We start from the raw sequence: 19,560 nt of genomic DNA, 5'->3' as shown, positions 1-19,560 counted from the left end.
AGGCCACTATAAACACCAGAGGAAACATCAAAGAAGCGCTTCGCAGGAGGCTACCAAGCACTGATGATGTCGCCTAGCCAGGGGACGAAACGTTTGCAACAAAAACTTCCAGCTCGGCGAACAGAACCACAACAACTTGAATATACTTAATGACACAAGCTTGACAGCCTTCTGTGAAGAAAGAATTCCAAGGTTCACCGCACTCAGAAAAAATACCTCACGTCTGTCTTAAATGTGCACTGATCCTTGTAGCACCCCACTAGTTATAGGTTGCCATCCTGGAAAAAGCAACCCCCTCCCCCACCCCAACTCTGTCTTCTATTAGCTTGCCAATTCTCAATCCCTGCTAATATACTACCCCCAATAACTATGGGCTCTTATTAAGCAGCCAAATGTGTTGTAACTTATCAAGAAACCTTCTGAGAATACATACATACATCCACTGCTTCCCTTTATCTATCCTGCTTATTACCTCCTCAAAGTATTCTGTACATTTTTCAGGCATGATTCCCCCCTTCATGAGGCCAAGCTGACTCTGCTTGACCACGTTATGCATTTCTAAATGGTCTGCTATTACATTTATTTAATATCCTAGATTTTCCTAGTAGCTGGGACGCAACAAACTTGCCTACAATTACCACTTTTCTGCCTCCTTTACTTTTTAAATAAAGATGTTATATTGGCAGTTTTTCGATCCTTTGGGACTTTTACAGAATCTCAATATTCCTAGAAAATGACTTCATGTGCATCCATCATCTCTGTAGCTACCTTCTTTGATATCAGAGGATGAAAATATCTGGTCCAAAGGATTTATTGATCTTTATTGGCATTAGTTTTCCACGTACTTTTTTTCTTAAGTGATAGTTATTGTACTTATTTCTTCTTCTTTTGCCCTCCTGCTCAGTTCCCTCTTTCCACACTAATTCTTCAAGTAACTGGATATTTCTTTATCATCACACCTGATCAGCCATTTGTCATCTCTACCCCAAGTCAGCTAGAAACAGCAAACAAGCTCAGCTCAGAAAGATTGGGCTTCCATAGTCTGTTAACTGGTTAAATACCCACAACCGAATGTAGTTTGAATAATCTATCAGGTTGGGCATTTATTAAATTAGCCAGAGGACACATTATCTGGTCTTTTCTTGGAAACAGACAACTGATGAATTTCAGGTGAGAGCTCACACAGACCACCTATGATGCCTATTGCCAACATGGCATTAAATCTGAATAGAACACAAAACTGTTCAGGCATTTGTAAGGTTTAGGAAGCTAAAATTGGACAGGGTCCATGAGGAATATAAAGAAGTCAGGAAAAAACTCCAGCAGGGAATTAGGAGACCAAGAAGGGGCCCATGAAATGACCTCCAGGTTCAAGAGAATCCAAGGCATTTTAAACATACAATACGAAGAAGAAGATAACTAGGACCACTCAAGGATAAAGGAGTGAAATTGTGCTTGGAGGCAGAGGATGCGGGTGAGATCCTATATGAGTACATTGCGCCAGTATTCAACCAAGAGTAGGATATGCAGGATAGTGCGATTTGTGTGGAGCATGCCGGTATGCTAGGGCATTTTGAGGTCAAGAAAAAAAACTTGTGTTGGGTCTCTTGAAGAGCATAAAGGTGGATAAGTCCCCAGAGCCCAATGGTATCTACCCCAGGTTATTGAGAGGGGCAATAGAACAGATTGTTGGCTTCTTCAAGATCTTTGTATCCTTATTAGACACTGGAGGACTGGCGAGTATCTAGAAAACTGTAGACCAGTGAGTCTCACATCGGTGGTTAGGAAGCTTTGAAGAGAATACTCAGGGATATGATTTACATGCATTTGGAAGAGCATGGCCGAATTAGGGATAGTCAGCATGACTTTGTGCAGGGTAGGTCATGTCTTACTAACTTAATTAAATTTTTCACGATGGTGACAAAGGTGATCCAGGAGGGTATAGCAGTGAATGTTGTCTGTATGGATTTTAGTAAGGCTTTTGACAAGGTCCCTTATGGTAGGCTCATCCAGAAGATGATGCTGCATGGGATTAATGGTGACTTGGCCACATGGATTCAGCATTTGCTTGCCCATAGACAGCAGAGGGTAGTGGTGGAAGGTTGTTTTTCAGGCTGGAGGTCTGTGACTACTGGGGTTCCGCAGAGATCCATACTGGGGACCTCTGCTGTTTGTGATATATCCATACACACACATAAATGACTTGAATGAAAATGTAGATGAATGAATTAGTAAGTTTGCAGACGATACAAAAGATTGGTGGAGCTCTTGATAGTGTAGAAGGTTGTATAGATCAGTTGCAGACACAGGAGGAGAAATGGCAAACTGAGTTTAATCCGGGTAAGTAAGAGGTGTGCTGCACTTTGGGGGATCAACTGTCAAGGAAAAGTACACGTTAACGGCAGGACCTCGAACAGCATTGATATATAAATGGATCTTGGTGTTCAGGACAGGAAACCAGTGTGCAAGGACAGATGATACCTTTGCTCAAGGTATGGGCAGCAGTATTTTTGTTCACCTGCAGATTTGAAGGGGTGGGGAACAGTACCCTAGCTGGGTTCATAATCAGGTCTAGTGATAGATCTAGATTAGGTAAACACAGAGGGTGGCCAGACAGTCTCATCATTGATTAAGATCTAAGTTTCATTTTCATCTCAACATGACCATTTCTAATCAATCGTAGTGGATCATGCTCAGATGACAGTTTTATTTTGAGGGCTTGGTGGCACATTCTTTAGTTTGGGGGCAGGTGGGATATATTTTAAAAAAATTTTGTAAGCCTTCAAAATGTATAATTTTTTAAACTTATTTTTATACCAGCACATAAAACCACATGATGTCCAGGCTATCAATGGAAATGATCAAAATAGCAAACGTGTTACCCATTATAAAATCTACATGAGAACAGGAGAAAGCAAAGTTTGCCCTTGAAATACTTGCCTTATTTCATAAATCACTTACCTAATGGAAAATCGATGGCTGTGGCCACTGCACCAAAGGTGTTCTGCACAGCTTCACCAACTTTCCGTGCAATAATTGTACCACTTTCATCACCATCTTCATCTTCAACATCTTCAATAGTATTTAAAAAATCAAAACTACATCAAAACAATATTACATATATAAACAGTAACAGACTATTCCTTTTAATTGTGATACACAATGTAAACTTCACCACAAGGTGAGGTATGGAGAAAAAAAAGTGAGCAATAATGCACAAAGGTGAGATTAGCGATTAAATAGTGATTTCCAAATAGGTTGAGAGTTATCGAGTCATAGAGATGTACAGCATGGAAACAAATCTTTGCTGTCCAGATATCCTAAATTAATAGAGTCCCATTTGCCAGAATTTGGCCCATATCCCTCCAAACCCTTTCTATTCACAGACCCATCCAAATGCCTCTTAAATGTTGTAATTGTACTAGCCTCCATCATTTCCTCTGGCAGCTCATTCCATACACGTACCACTTCTGCATGAAAACGTTGCCCCGTAGGTCTCTTTTAAATCTTTCCCCTCTCACCCTAAACCTATATTGTCTAGTTTTGAATTCACCCACCCCAGGGGAAAAAAACTTTGCTAGTTATTCTATCCACGCCCCTCATGATTTTATAAATCTCTATAAGGTCACCCCTCAGCCTCCGCCACTCCAGGGAAAACAGCCACAGCCTGTTCAACCTCTCCCTCCAGCTCAAATCCTCTAACCCTGGTAACATCCTTGCAAATCTTTTCTGAGCCCTTTCAATTTTCACAACAATTTTCCTATTATAAGTAGACCTGAACTGAACACAGTATTCCAAAAGTGGCCTGACCGATGCTTCAAACTCCGATACTCAATACACTGACCAATAAAGACAAAGTTAAAAATTATGCAACTTTTTTAACTCTGTCCACCCCAGTCCAACATTGGCACTTCCACATCATGGCTACAATAAAGGCAAACATACCAAACGTCTTCTTCACTATCCTGTCTACACTTTCAAGGAACTGAGTGTCCAAGGTCTCTTTATTCAACAGCACTTCCCAGGACCTTACCATTAATGGTATACCTCCTGCCCCGATTTACCTTTCCAAAATGTAGCACCTCACGTTTCTCTGGATTAAACTCCACCTGCCACTCCTCGGCCCATCAGCTCAAGGTCCCATTATGCTCAGAAGTAACCTTCTTCGCTGTCCGCTAAGTTTGGGTGTCATCTGCAAACTCATTAAACATACCTCCTATGTTCACATCCTTACCATCTTATATAAATGGCAAAAAGCAGTGGTCCCAGGACCAATCCTTGTGGCACACCGCTGGTCACAGGCTCCAAACTGAAAAGCCATTACCTTTATCTCCTACTGTGGAGCCAGATATGTATCCAAATGGCTAGCTCTCCCAGTATTCCATATGATCTAACGTTGTTAACCAGACTACCACACGGAACTTTACCAAAAACCTTACTGAAGTTCACACAGATCACATCTACTGCTCTGCCTTCAATCATCTTCATCAATTCCTCAGAAAACTCATTCAGATTGGTGAATCACAACTTCCCACGCACAAAGCCATGTTGATTATCCCTAATCAGTCCATGCTTTTCCAAATACATGCAAATCTTGACCCTCAGAACCCGCTCCAACAACTTGATGTATAGGTAGTTCTTCTATAATGCAATGCTTGCGTTCTTGTGCAACCCTGTTTCATAGAAAAATCACGCTTTAGAAACAGCGCTTAAAGTGTTGGCGATGTAATCACATTACAGCCAATATCATCAATTGTGTTACAGCAAAATTGCATTAACAAAACATGTAATTATGAATATTATAGTCTTTTGATGTTTCATAAACTGGAGCCTAAAAACCAAGTCAGAGGTAAAACACGATGTTTGCATCTTTAGAACATTCAGAATAAAATTGAAAATAAAGGATCACTGGAAGAAACATTGGAAGATTTAAAAATGTACAAACTAACTCACAGTTGCAAATGAAAAAATTTTTAAAGTAAATTTTGTCCTGTCCACTGGCTCTTGCAATTCATGGAGTTACATTAAAAGAAGTGAGCATTCACAAGGACACCAAACAAAGAACAAAGCTTTTGTTCCATTACTACCAATCTTGACCAAAGAAATTAAAATTATCAGTTTAATTTCTGCCGTCTTAACATGAAAAGGCCTCCAGCTAAAAACATATGAGACAACAATGGAAACTGAAACCTTAACTGAGCATCTGGCACATCCACCACTGCATCGCAACTAATGGTGATTCTGTGCTTAGGCACCTTTATCCACAATCCACTCACTAAACATACCTCCTATGTTCACATCCTTACCATTTTATATAAATGGCAAAAAGCAGTGGTCCCGGCACCAATTCTTGTGGCACACCGCTGATCACAGGCTCCAAACTGAAAAGCCATTACCACCCTTTATCTCCTACCTTGAAGCCAGATATGTATCCAAATGGCTAGCTCTCCCAGTATTCCATATGATCTAACCTTGTTAACCAGTCTACAGAACACAGCAGTAAAATCACTTATTCTGAAATTTACAAGGAAAGAAGGAACAGAAGTCTGAATAGGTCATTCAGCCTTTCAAGCCTGATCATGGCTGATCTAATGTGGCTCGAAGTCTACTGTCCTTCCTGTTCCCTATAAACCTCATCCCTGCATATATTCAAGTCAGTGTTAGACAGATTTCGATTAACAATGTCCCAGCAATCACTGCTCACTGAGGAAGAGAATTCCACAGAATAACTACCCTTGGCAAAAAGAAACCTCCTCATCTACATAAATGGGAGATCCCCATACTTAAAAGCTGTGCTACCTAATCTCACGAGGGTGAATATACTCTCAGCATCTAAACCATCAAGGCACCTTAGAATTATTCAGCAAGATTGCCTCTTCTAAACTCAACCCAATGCATTCTCTATCTCTGTTGTCACTTCTGAAGTCTCAAGGATACAGGTTATCTGATGCAGGCGACTTGTCAGATTTTAGCCCCATTAGGTTTCCTGGTAATTTTTTTCCCTCAAAATGATAGCAATTGCTCTAAATTTTCATCCCCGGATGCATCGTGTGACATTTACTGTGAAAACAGATTTAAAATACTCTGCAGTCTCTAAAAGGTAAACTGCTCATTTTGTCTATTCTTTTTCTTTTTATACTTGCAGATTTTAGCTATTTGTATTTCTTACTATTTACTCACGTATTCCAAGTTGTCCTGTATTTTTCAGCTATTCTTTCCTGGTTTCTAAAACTCTTAGTTCTAACTACATAAAACATTCACAGTATTGAACATATCTTTGCTTTCTACCAGTCTTGATTTTCATATTCAACCATTCTGAAACAGTTTGTCTCCCTCAGTGAAATAAATACTTGAGTCATCAAATATCTCCTTAAATGTCTGTCACTACATCTCCACCATCTTACCTATTATCCCAGTTCACTATCAACTTTTTTTTCTAAACCTATTTAACTACCTTTATTTAAGTTTACAACACCAGTAACGGACTCACATTTCTCTTTCTCAAATCATATCACCAGATTCAAAATCGAATCGTAGAATCCTCTAGTGTGGAAGCAGACTATTTGCCCCAACAAGTCCACACCGACTCCCCGATAGCATTCCACCCAGACTCATTCCTCTACCCTATTACTCTACATTTCCCCTGACTAATGCACATAACCTACACATACCTGAATACTATGGGCACTTTAGAATGGCCAGTTTATCTAACCTGCACATCTCTGGACTGTCGGAGGAAACCGGAGCATCCGGAGGAAACCCACGCTATAGGCCCATTCCTACTAAGCTTCAGAACACATTGTACTTAGAAATTGTGCCAAATACCGTTGTAAGTATATTTCTAGAGTGCTGTGCCAATTTGATTTGTCCAATTGATATTAATCTTTAATTCATCCATGATTATTGCAGTACCTTTCTTGCTAGCTCTATTTCTTGATATACATTCTATCCTACTATGTAGATACTCTTAGCGACCTATAAAACTACTCCAATTACTGATTTCTTTCCTTCCCTATATTTCAACTCCACATAAACTGACTGCACATATTGATCTCCTGAACCAAGATAATTTCTCACGATTGTACAGATCTCATTCTGTATAAGCAGAGCTACTCTACCTGCTTCACCTTCCTTTCCATTCCATTCTTCTGAAATGTCATGAATATTCAACCTCCAGCCTCAGCGACACTAAAATCAGGTTCATGAAATGTCTGATTCTGCAGTGCTCCAGTGAGGATTAGTCTAAGCTGGAAGAACAGCACCTCACTTTCCACTTGGAGACCCTGCAGCCTTCAGGACTGAATGTTAAGTTCAATCAATTTAGAGCCAGATCACCACTTCCTACGTCCTTTACCCCTTCCCACACCCTGGTGCTGGTATGTCCTGGGCTGCTTTCAGCACAGTTAACCCATTTTCACCTATTTATGGCTCCCATTATTAGCTTTTCTTTCTTCCTGGATATTATCATCCAACTCTTTGTCTCCCTGTTGTTCTCTATCTCTGCCTATCTGCTCACTCCTTTTCACCTTCTCCATTATTTGTCTTTAGCATAAATACTATCCTTTCCTAGCTAATATCAGTTCTGGAGGGTAACTAGATTTAAATCGGTCACCCTGCTTTTTTTGCACAGATGCTGCCAGACCTGCTGAGTTTCTCCAGCGATTTCTGTCTGTTTGCGAAATTGCTACTACGTGTATTCATGTATCTCTATCTATGTGACTGCTGCCGATTTTTCTTGCCCTGCTCCAAATTACTTTCAGATCAGGAAAGACGAACAGAAACATCAGCTTGGTTAAAATAATGATCTTCACTTCTGAATGGGAATTATTCCTATTCTCCCGACCTCCCAATTCCTTAGTTTCTCAAAAATATACATACTGCAGCTCGAGGAATGGCAAGCTCATATTTTCTCAACACATCAGCCCCTCTTAAGAAGTTTCAAAAAAGATTGTGTGGTGGTTCAGTGATTTAGTCTGTCTTTTGCCCCTTTGGGAAGGAGTCTGGTCTCCATTTAAAAAAGACTTAAAAACTTACCATGCTGGAGGAGGCCTGTGCTCATTCTGGGTCTTTGAACAAGCACATAAACAAAAATGCTAGAAATACTCAGCAGGGTCAAGCAGCATCTGTGGAGAGAGAAACAAAGTTAGGTTTCAGGTCTGTGACCTTTCATCAGAGCTGAGAAAGGACAAGCAAATGGAAGGGGCGAGTGAAAAAGGAACAAAGGTGATAAGTGAAGACTGAGATTGGATGACAATGACATTGGAGATGCAACGGCAAAGGCAATAAAAGGGCCCAGCGAAGAAGCATTTGTGGAAGTAGAAATGATGTGCAGCAACCAAAAAACAAAAGAAAAATGAGAGTAATACTAAAATCTGCATCAAGAAAGGAAACAAGAAAGTAGAAGTCATGGTCTGAAATTACTAAAAGTCAATGATGAGTCTGGAAGGCCAGACATTCTCTAGATGAAAGCTATGACCTTATGAGCTTGTGTTGAAACACTTGAATTCGGCACTTCACACCAAGATTCAACTTCAGATCATAAACTCCTCCCCCCATTTCATTTCAGTTTTCTTTGCAGCTTCCAATCTTACTGTCACTTTTGCTTTTGGACAGTTGTCAACATTATGCATCATTCACTCTCCCTCTCAAGACATGGTTTGTTTTGTTACTTGTCCCATTTCCATTCCCTTTAGCTGTGCACTGTTTCCTCATGAAATTTCCCCAGCCTGCATCTCAATGATAAACAGTTCCTTTCCAGCTTCCCCATTTACCCCTGCTTAGAACCAATGTCATTTCCATTCTAAGCTTCCCTATTTTGACAAAATGTCATTAATTTGGGACATTAACTCGGTTCCTCTCTCCACAAAGGCTTAGTGCATTAAGCAATCTGAGTTTTAATTTCAGATTTCCAGCAAAAATATGTTTTATTTCCATAGTATCTATATTTATCTTTGTGATAGTAGCTGTATTTAGTGAGGTCTCATACCATCAGGTGAAACATGAACAAGGAAGGTCCCAATATTAAAAACAGGAAATATAAAAGAAACTCAGCAGGTCTGGCAGCATCACTTGGAAGAAGCATAACAAAGGTAGGGTATAGACAATGTCCACCACCAAAAATGCTCGGCAGCAGCACTACTGATCAAGCCAGCCAAGACCTAAAGGACAGAGCTGTTAGACTATGTCTGCGGCAGGTGGTGAACACACCAAGAGGGAGAAATTTACTTGACCTCATCTTCACCAATCTGAAGTTGCAGTTGCATTAGTCCATGACTTGATCGGTAAAAGTGGCCATCGCACAGTCCTTGTGAAGACAAAGTCCGAGCCTCACATAAGAATACCCTTCATCATGTTGTGAGGCATATCACCGTGCTAAATGGTTTTTAGCTAATTTGATTCACTCCATAGGATATCAAGAGTGAGCTACCTCTGGCAGTTCATTCATCACTTTCTGTGTAAAAACATTGCCCCTCAGGACTTTTTAAAATCTTTCTCCTGTCACCATAAAAATACAGTCCCTAGTTTTGAACTCCCACACTCTAGAGAAAAGATCACTGCTATTCACCTTATCTATACCCCTCATGATTTTATAAACCTCTATACGGTCAGCCTTCAACCTCCTACGCTCCAGTGAAAAAGGTTTCAACCTATCCAGCCTATTTTCATAATTTAAACCTTCTATTCCCAGCAACACCTGGTAAATCTTTTCTGAACCCCTGCCAATTTAACAGCATCTCTAACAGCATGTTGGAGAGACCAGCACTACACACACCACCCCAGAACATGCCTCACCAACATCCTGTATAACCTCAACATGATTTCCCAACTTAAAGGTCTGAGTAATGAAGACAAGCATGCTGAATGCCTTATCAACTAACCTATTTATTTGGGACACAAATTTCAAAGAATTATGCACCTGGGTCCCTCGGTGTCTTTGTTTTATTATCCAGTGCCCTACTATTACAAAAGGTAATCCTTTTTTGTATTACCAAAAGTCAATATCTCACATTTATCTAAATTAAACTCCATCTGCTACTCCTCAGCCCATTGGTTCAACTGATCAAGATCTCTTTGCAATCTGAGATAACCTTCAGAGATGTACACTATAACACTGATTTTGGTCTCAAAGACAAAGTCAATAGTCATGCCTCCAATATTCTCATCCAAATGTTTATATAAGTGACAAGCAAAAGCAGACTGAGTACCAATTCCTGTGGAACACTGCTATGAAGTTGAAGGCACATACTGTAACTTTAAGAGAGTGTGAATGCTGTTCTGAACTGAGAGCTTGCAAGCACCTGTGTGATATGATGAGATGGTAGTCTTAGAGAGTACAGAAAAATTGAAAATTTGTAACATTTGGCTATGAAATGGATACCCGAGTTGTTTGCTGTTTTGACAACAATTTGAATTTAAATTATGCTCCAGGGTACTAAAACCCAATCGAGTTTGAATTTATTGTTTTGCTAAAATTGAACCAATGAGACAATCCATTGTTGGGGATATAAAAATGCAGGCATTTTGAAAATCAAAGAGAGCAACTGCCATCAACACACATCCAAGAAAGTAAGAAACACTCTCTATCAAAGGTACCTTTTTGTATGAAACATATTCGGAGTAAAAAATAAAGACTACGATCCAGGGAGATCTTCAGCTGGAAGAAGACAGACACCAAAGATGACAGCTACTGTGTGCTTTTGTAACTAAGTTGATGTAATTTTAAAACGTGTCTTAGTGGAACAGCATATTGTTATAGAGTTGGAGGGAGGTAATAAGCAGTTAAGAGAAAAGGGGGCTTAGATTTGTGAATAGTTGTCGTTTAATGTTCACTTTTAGAGTTAAAGAATAAATTGATATTATTTTCTTCAAACAGTAGAATCTGGGAGTTCTCTGTCACTCATAGTTCAACAGATTACAAGGCGAGTTTTCCTGGGTGTTTGGCTTAATTAACAGAAGGTTCACCGTCATCATAACAGCAGCACTGGTCACAAGCCCCTAAACTAAAAAAACAACCTCCACCAAACCCTCGGTCTCCTATCAAGAAGCCAATTTTGTATTCAACTGCCAAGCTCATCCTGAATCTCATGTGATCTAACCTTACTAATTAATCTACCATGTAGAATCATGTTATGCTTTACTAAAGTCCGCATCTACCACTTTGCCCTCGTCAACCTTTTTAGTTATTTGTTCATAAAAGTTCATCAAGTTTGAGACACAATTTCCTTCGCACAAAATCATACTAACTTTCCCTAATCAGTCCTTGCCTCTCCAGTTGCATGTAATTCATATCTCTCAGAATCACCTCCAGCAACTTTGGATTCAAAATTGGCTTAATAGTAGGAAGTAGAGGGTAATAGTGGAAGGATGCTTGTCAGACTGGAAGCCTGTAACTAGTGGTGTGCCCCTGGGGTCAGTGCTGGGCCCTTTATTGTTGTTATCTATATCAATGATGTGGATAAAAACGTACAAGGTATGATTAGTAAGTTTGCTGATGACACTAAAATTGGCTGTGTCATGGACAGTTATCAGAGGAAGGTTATCAGAAATTGTAGTGGCACCTTGATCAGCTGGGGAAGTGGGCTGAGAAGTGGCAAATGGAATTTAATATAGATAAGTGTGAGGTCTTGCATTTTGGAAAGTCAAATCAAGGCAGGAGTTTCATGGTGAATGGTAGGGCCTTAAGGAGTGTAGTGGAATAGAAGGATCTTTCAGTTCAGGTTCACAGTTCTCTGAAAGTGGAGTCACAGGGAGACAGGGCAGTGAAGATGACTTTTGACACACCGGCCTTCATCAGTTAGGGCATTGAGTATAAAAGTTGGGAAACTATGTTGCATTTATACAGGACATTGGTGAGGCTGCACTTGGAGAATTGTGTTCAGTTTTGGTCACCTTGCCATAAGAAGGATGTTATTAAACTGGAAAGAGAGTGTAGAAGAAGTCTACAAAAATGTTACCTGGACTCAACAGTCTGAGTTATAGGGACAGATTGGACAAGCTGAGACTTTTTCTTTACAGTGCAGGAGACTGAGGGAGGACCTTACAGAAGTCTATAAGATCATGAGAGTCATGGATAGAGTAAATGCACTTAGTCTTTTTCCCAGGATTGGAGAATTGAGGACTGAGGGCATCAGTTTAAGGTTAGAGAGGAAAGAATAAAAGGGAACCTGATGGGCAACTGCTTTTACATAGAGGGTGGTACGCATGTGGAACGAGCTGCCAGCGGAAGTGGTTGAGGCGGGTACATTAACAACATTTAAAAGACATTTAGACAAATACATGGATAGGAAAGGATTAGAAGGACATGGGATACAATTGTAGGGAAATGGGGTCAGTATGGATAGACATATTGGTCAGCATGGACCGTTTGGGTCAAATGGCCTGTTTCTATACTATAGGACTCTATGACTCTAACTTACCCACACCGATGCCAGACTCACAGGTCTATAAGACCATAAGACATCAGAGCAGAAACTCGGCCATTAGAAATGGATTTCACTATAGAAATCAATAGTCGGCCATCGAGTCTGCTCTGCCATTCAATCTTGGCTGATAAGTCTCTCAACATCATTTTCCTGTTTTCTCCCCATAGTCCTTGGCCCCCTTGATAATCAAGAACCTATCTATATCAGTCTTAAATATACTCAATGGCCTGACCTCCACTGTCTTCTGTGGTGATGATTTCCATAGATTCACCACTAAAGAAGTTTCTCCTTATCTCCGTTCTAAAAGGTCTTCCCTTTACTCTAAGGCTGTGCCTTTCAGTCCTAGTCTCTCCTAGTTCCCAGGCTTGCCCTTACAGCCTTTCTTATATAAAGGCACAAAATTAGCCACCCCCTGTCCTCCAGCACCTAACCCATGGTTATAAATTATACAAATATTTATGCCAGGGGCCCTGCAATTTCTTCCCTAACTTCCCACAATGTCCCGGGATACCCTTGATCAAGTCCTGGAGATTTATACACCTTTACATTTTCTAAGAGCTCTAGCATTTCCTCTTCTGTAATATGAGCTGTTTGCAAAATATCAATGCTTATTTCCCGAGACCTCTAGCCACCACTTCTTTCTCCACAATAAAAACTGACACGAAATATTCATTTAGTATCTCTCCCTGAGTTTCAACAGAGACGATCTTATTGATCCTTAAGGGACCCTATTCTCTCTCTAGTTGCTCTTTTGCTCTTAATGCACTTGCAGAATCTCTTTGGATTATCCTTAATCTTTTGTGCCAAGTCTATGTGAATAATTCAGACCCCAACACTGATCTGGTGGGACACTGCGTTGCTTCGAGTACCAACCCATTATCGCCTGCCACTCAATCTAATTCCTAGCTCTTGGTCAGTAATTTGCCATCAATTCTGTAGGTTTCTACCTTAGCGCATGCTTCTGTAAGATTTCATCAAATGCCTTCTTGCAAGTCCATATAAACAACATCCATATATATTCCCCAGTCCATACCTCAGTCACCTGTTCACAAAAATTCAATGAAGTTTGTCAAGCATGATCTATCTATCATGAATAACTGAAAAATTTCAAGGTGCTCAGTTACCTCATCATTGATTATAGGCTACAATAGTTTCCTGACCACGGGTGTTAGGCTAATTGGTGTCTCATTCCCTGGTTTTCCTCTTTCGCCCTTCATAAAAAGTGGAGTGACATGTGTATACTTCCAATTTGGAGGGATGTCTCCTATATCTACGGATCTAAAGATTACAGTTAAGGGTATCTACAACATGCTCTCCTACAATTTTGGACAGAAACCGTTAGGTCCCAGGGATTTGTCACTATTCAATTCGATTAATTTCCTCATTACGAATGTTTTACTTACATTAATTTTACTCAGTCCTTCTTCCAGATACACAATTAATTTCTTCAGGACAGTAAGCACCGTATGAGCAGAAAGGAGACAGCACATCCAGAGTAAGGCAGAGCCTTAGGGAAAGTCCTTCTGAGATTTTGGAGCAGTGTAGAATTGAACAGGATAAACTGAAGCCCAGATTTGGGAGCCCAGCACAAAGCAAAGAGCGACACTATAGAAATCAATACATCCATTGGCTAGTTATAGCTGCTAATTTGACTATGTATTATAGGTTATTTTTAGACTGAAGGTAAATAGCAGAAATATTTTACAGATTGAAAACTGAAAGAACAGTTACAAATAAAAAAAACAAATTAAGAACTAAATAAACAAAACAGAGATGCAGTCAGGTGTTGGACCTTATTGTGATTCCTAGTGACCACATCTATAGTAGTGTTGGTTGTCTGGAGAGCTGAGGATCTGAGTTGATCAGCTGGAGTCTGACCTTCAAACAGGGGGGCACATTAGGGAAGGAGATAGTTACGGGGACACTGTTTCAGGAGGCAGTCATACCCCATGAATTAACTACCCCAAATTTGGTCAATGACCAGGGACAGGTGGGTGTGACTATGAGACAGGCAGATAGAGGGATCCAGCAGGTTGGGCTGAAGAACATTCAATCCTTGAGCTTATTTAACGGATTTGAGATTCTTGCTCCCTGTGTGGAAGAGAGTGAAGTCTGTAGGGCAGATGAGCGATACAGGGAAGCACTTAAGAGTGGGGAGAAAACAGAAAGATAGTTGTAATCGAGGATAGTATAGGCAGGGGAATAGGCACTGTCCTTTGTGGCCAGTATCAAGAGTCCCAAAGCCTGTGCTTCCTGCCTGGTGCACAGGTCCAGGATATCACATCTGGGCTGTGGATGAATGCGGGTTGGGCTTGCCTGGACTGGGTTGGGCTGGGCTGGGCTGGGGTAGGGTGGGGTTGCGCAGGAGAGATCTGTTGTCATGGTCCACATCGGTACAAACAATATTCAGAGAATGAGTGAAGATATCTGAGGGAATATGAGAAACTAGGGGCTAAGTTAAAAACCATCTAAGCACAAGCTATTTGGCACATGGTCAATAAGATTAAAGAGGCAAATGATTGATCTAAGATAGGTAGGAGAAATGGGTTGGAATTTGTGGGACACTGGCACCTGTACTGGGGAAAACGGAGCTGTTCGGATGGGTCAGACTCGACCCGTATCATGCTGGGACCAGAGTCCAAGCAAATCACACAACTAAGGTGGTAGACAGGGCTTTAGACTAAATAGTGGCGAGGTAGGTTCAGTTCCATGGAAAGTTAATGGAGAAGGTAGGATTCCAGGATAATGATAGGGTTGATTGTTACCAGAAAATAAAAGGAAGGGACAGAATGTGTGAATGTCATATTGCACTAAACGTAGGGAAACATAAATCAGATAGACAAACTTATGGTGCCAAACAAGGTAAATAAACATGATCTCATAACCATTGTGGAAACAAGGTTACCAAGGAGATCAAAGCTGGGAAAATTCAGAATTCCTGTACCTGCCTCACTTGCAGTCGCACCCTCCTGTCCCTGACTACTGGTCAAATTTGAAATATTTAACCCTCAAGGTGTGCCTGCCGCCTGAGACACAGCATCCAGGAAACTCTCCTCTTCCATGAAGTGTCACTGAGTTTGAAGCTCAGACTTTAACTAATCAATTCTGAGCCAGAGTTCCTCATGGAACCAACACTTGCCACAGATGTGGTTACTATGACCCACAATGGGGCTCATAAGCGTCCACACTATATAGTTACAACACATTGGCTGACCCTGTTTCTCCAAATTAGTTATTTACTTTTGAATTTGCATTTTTAAAGTTCCTACATGTCTTTAATCTTCAGTATTTCTCCTACTTACCATAAACTTGAAAGTAAAGACATTATATAGTCAAATTAGCAGCTCTTACCAACCAATGAACTAATTTCCTGTGATGTCACTTTGATTTGTGTTAGCCCTGAATCCTGGGTTTCAATTTATCTTGTTAAAAAAATCCTTAAAACTATCATTCAAAAAAGCAAGCAAAAAGTAAGTCTTCCCCTCTGCACCAAATTCTCATGCCGCTCCAAAATCCCCCAACTATATACTCACTCAGGCCATCTCATTGAACCTGACAACAACTATTGTAAATACAGAGGAACCTCAATTATCCGGCAATCGATTATCTGAATTTTGGATTGTCTAAACAAAATCGCAACGTCCCGATGCGTGGCTAAACTATGCTATCAGGCATTCCATTAACCGAGTAAAATACATCCCGCCCGTGTCCTCTGGATAATTGAGCTTCCTCTGTAGTTGGCTGAAGTCAGCAAAGATGATTAAATAAGAAAAAGAACTTACATTGATCTCGAACTTTAATGATGAAGTGTCCCGCACTGCTTCTCAGGAAATATTACCAAACACATAGGATGGGACAAGACAAGAATTAAGAGACAGTACCCATTGGCATTGTAGAGAGGTGGGAGATGGTTCAGGGAATAAAATTACCTGTTCTGATTACTGCAGCTTCATAGCATCCATCACAAACTCGGACAGGTGCTGAACCCCAACCACGTTCTGGAACAGGCTTAGATTTTGATGAGCAACCATCACAAAAGCCTTCACCACAAGCTCTGCAGTGATGCTTCGTTTCCTGATCTTCAAAAGGTTTATTGCATTTATAACAGTTCTGGTAAATAAATGTAATACTCATTAATATTTCACCCCAAGAAACTTACTGTCATCTTGTAATTCACTGAATATATATTTCAGCTTTTTGGTACTCTCACCAGACTGAAAAAATTATTAAAAATCACTCTGAAGAATGTGTAGGCGTGCTTTTGTCAAATTTAGTACTTAAAATAAATAAAATATTTATTGAATAGATAAGAACTATGAAACGGATGATTGCTTTAAATAAAAACCAGGTGCCAGCCACCTAAAAAATAAAGTCCAATCTACGATCAAACATAATGTTGTAAATGACATGTTTAATACATATCATATTAATCCAGCCTCACACCTTATATGTGTTCTACACAAAGTGCATTTTACTTGACTTCCAGCAGCAGGGCTGAAAGACCCCAAGCAGGAATGACACAATAAATTAAGAAACTGCTCCAGATGACAAACCTTAACATCTTCAATTCATTGAATAAACCACACCTGTCTCAGGGCTTTGACAGCTAACTGACACAGAGGAGAACACACATGATGCTGGATTAAATATGAGGAGTTCATTTAATGCCACAAAGTGGAGTTCACATAGCTGACTCCTACTACAGTTGGTTCACAAACAATATTCTGTCCATATAAAGGTAAGTTCAGAAATGCAGACCAGGTGAATTATGTCTCTTAGTAGAGCATACCAGAAGTATGGATATCAAATTAATTTTGTTTTAATATTCACTGATTGGGCATGGGCCTCATTCACTACTTGCCCTTGAGAATATGGTGGCGAGCTGCTTTCTTAAAACACTGCAGTCTATCTAGTGTAGATGCACCAGGGAAAATATATACTCACAAACTTAACATCCACTCAAAGAAGTGGCCACTTGTTACTGTGCAGAATTGTAAACCCAACACAGTCCCCAATCACCAATTCAAATTGCATTAAATATTCCTATACCATAAACGTTTTGAAACTAAACTATAAAGCTTAAAAGTTGTTTCAGTCTAATACTGGCACAGTTAGAAATGTTGTGCAGCAGCAGTTTTTGATGTTTAAAAGAAAGGTAAATCTATTTAAAAACGTGCTAATGATCCTCAGCTTGGAATGACAAATCATGAGAATGATATTAGTTGATTACAGTAGAATATAGAAACAAGAGGCAGACAGAATTTAAACAGAGACTATGAAGTAATGCATTTTGGAAGAAGTATTAGAAATAGGGTTTACAAACAAATGACAATTCTAAAGTGTGTGCAGGAACAGAGGAACTTGGGAATTCATGCTCATCGATCACTAAAGTGGGCAGGACTAATTGAGAAAATGGTTAGAATGCATTGCGAGGTGAAGCTTCATAAATAGGGGTACGGGGTACAAAAGTAGGGAAGATAGGATGAACCGTAATAAACCTGTGGTTAGGCAAAAACTGGAGTTCTGAAGATAGTTCTGTTCACCACAAAAAAATAGTTTCAGGGACTGGGGAGTTTTAATTACAAGGTCATGCTGGTGAGTTTGGGATTGTTCTTCTTGAAGCAATGGAGTTAAAAGGGATTTGATAGAGATTACAAAACTATAGCTTTGGACAAGATACAGAAGGAAAACCTATATCCATTAGAGGGTGGCACGGTGGTTAGCACTGCTGCCTCACAGCACCAGGGATGCGGGTTCAAGTCTAGCTTGGGGCGACTGTGTGGGGTTTCCACATTCTCCCCAAGTCTGTGGGTTTTGTCTGGTTGCTCTGGTTTCCTCCCACAATCCAAAGATATAGGGGTTAGGTGAATTGGCCATGCTAAATTGTCTATTGTGTTCAGGGATGCATAGGTTAGGTGCATTAGTCAGGACTACATATGGAGTAATAGGGTTGGGGAATAGGTCGGATGGGTTTCTCGGAGGGTCGGTATGGACTTGTTGGACCAAATGGCCTGTTTCCACACTGTAGGGATTCTATGATATTAGTTGATGACTAGGGGATACAGATTTTATGAGAGGAAGAATAAAAAAAAACACAGGCTAGAAGCAGACATGCTCAATGACTTTAAAAGGAAAACAAATGGTCACTTGAAGGATATAACCTTGTCGGCTCACAGGAATACACTGGAAGGATAGAACTTAATGAATTACTCCACAGGGTGCCAGCAGAGACTCAGTGAGCTGAATGGCATCTTTCTCTGCCATAACTGATTCTGAGTTGAGAAAGAAAAGGTACAGATAGATTACAATCACCTTTCCATGTGTCAGGAATGTTGAGTTACAGAAGCAAAGGATAGACGCTCAGTAGAAAACCCAATAGAAAGAGAGAGATGACTTGGCACTTACAATAATCTGAGAGTTTGGTCTCCAGTAGGCTGGTGCAATCTGGTCTGTCAGCCAGGCTGTCACTGCTTTGGTTGGTTTTGCACCAAATTCTGAAACTGACTGTGCCATCAAATTCATGCCATCCAGCAATCGCTGCGCAGCATTGTTATTGTCCTTTAGAAATCCATCACTCTGAGAAAGAGAAAGGTGTCATCTTTACTGGTCATTACTAAAATTAGTAAAATAATGCCTACAGTGTGAAAACAGGCCCTTCGGCCCTACAAGTCCACACTGACCCGAAGAGTATCCTGCCCAAACACATTTGCCATTATTTTTACCCCTAACCTACACATCACTGGACACAATGGGCAATTTAGCACTGAAACCCAGGAGCACCTGATGCAGTAAACTAGGTTGGAAGAGAGGCAGGTGAACCTCTATCTTACCTGGAAGGACTGTTGGGGGCCCTGGATGGAGCTGAGGGGGTGGTGTACTGGCAGGTTTTGCATCTTTTCCGGTTGCAGGGGAAGGTACCTGGGAGACGGTCGGTGGGGAGAGTGGCGCAAACCAAGGACCATCGAGGGGAACTGTCCTTGTGGAAGGAAGACAGGGGTAGGAAAGGGAAAATGTTCGTGGTGGTGGGGTCTGGTTGGAGTTGGCAGAAGTATTTAAGGATGATGCTTTGTATGTGGAGACTGGTGGGGTGGGAGGTGAGGACAAAGGGGGTCTCTGTCTTTATTGCGTGTGGGGGGGG

General features: G+C 40.6%; 1 protein-coding gene across 6 annotated transcripts in view; it reads right to left on the bottom strand.

Annotated features, from left to right (window-relative positions):
• The window catches only part of zfyve1 (zinc finger, FYVE domain containing 1), a 96,061-nt gene that overhangs the window by 2,935 nt on the left and 73,566 nt on the right, over positions 1 to 19,560 (bottom strand). Inside the window, exons 8-11 of one of the 6 annotated variants that reach the window (XM_043698359.1) lie at positions 18,828 to 18,998; positions 16,352 to 16,532; positions 16,205 to 16,242; positions 2,962 to 3,072 (exon numbers count right to left, since the gene is read on the bottom strand). In XM_043698359.1, the coding sequence (XP_043554294.1) occupies positions 2,962 to 3,072; positions 16,205 to 16,242; positions 16,352 to 16,532; positions 18,828 to 18,998 (501 nt within the window). Of the gene's footprint in view, positions 1 to 2,961; positions 3,099 to 6,694; positions 8,124 to 16,204; positions 16,243 to 16,351; positions 16,533 to 18,391; positions 18,695 to 18,827; positions 18,999 to 19,560 lie in introns of those variants that run through there. The other 5 variants (XM_043698358.1, XM_043698360.1, XM_043698361.1 and 2 more) reach the window with 5 other exon arrangements.

This window comes from Chiloscyllium plagiosum, chromosome 10 (genome assembly GCF_004010195.1).
Source record: "Chiloscyllium plagiosum isolate BGI_BamShark_2017 chromosome 10, ASM401019v2, whole genome shotgun sequence".
In the NCBI taxonomy this organism is placed as follows: Eukaryota; Metazoa; Chordata; class Chondrichthyes; order Orectolobiformes; family Hemiscylliidae; genus Chiloscyllium; species Chiloscyllium plagiosum.
The sequence above is the reverse complement of the archived record's forward strand: the minus strand, read 5'-3'. Positions and strand labels throughout refer to the sequence as shown.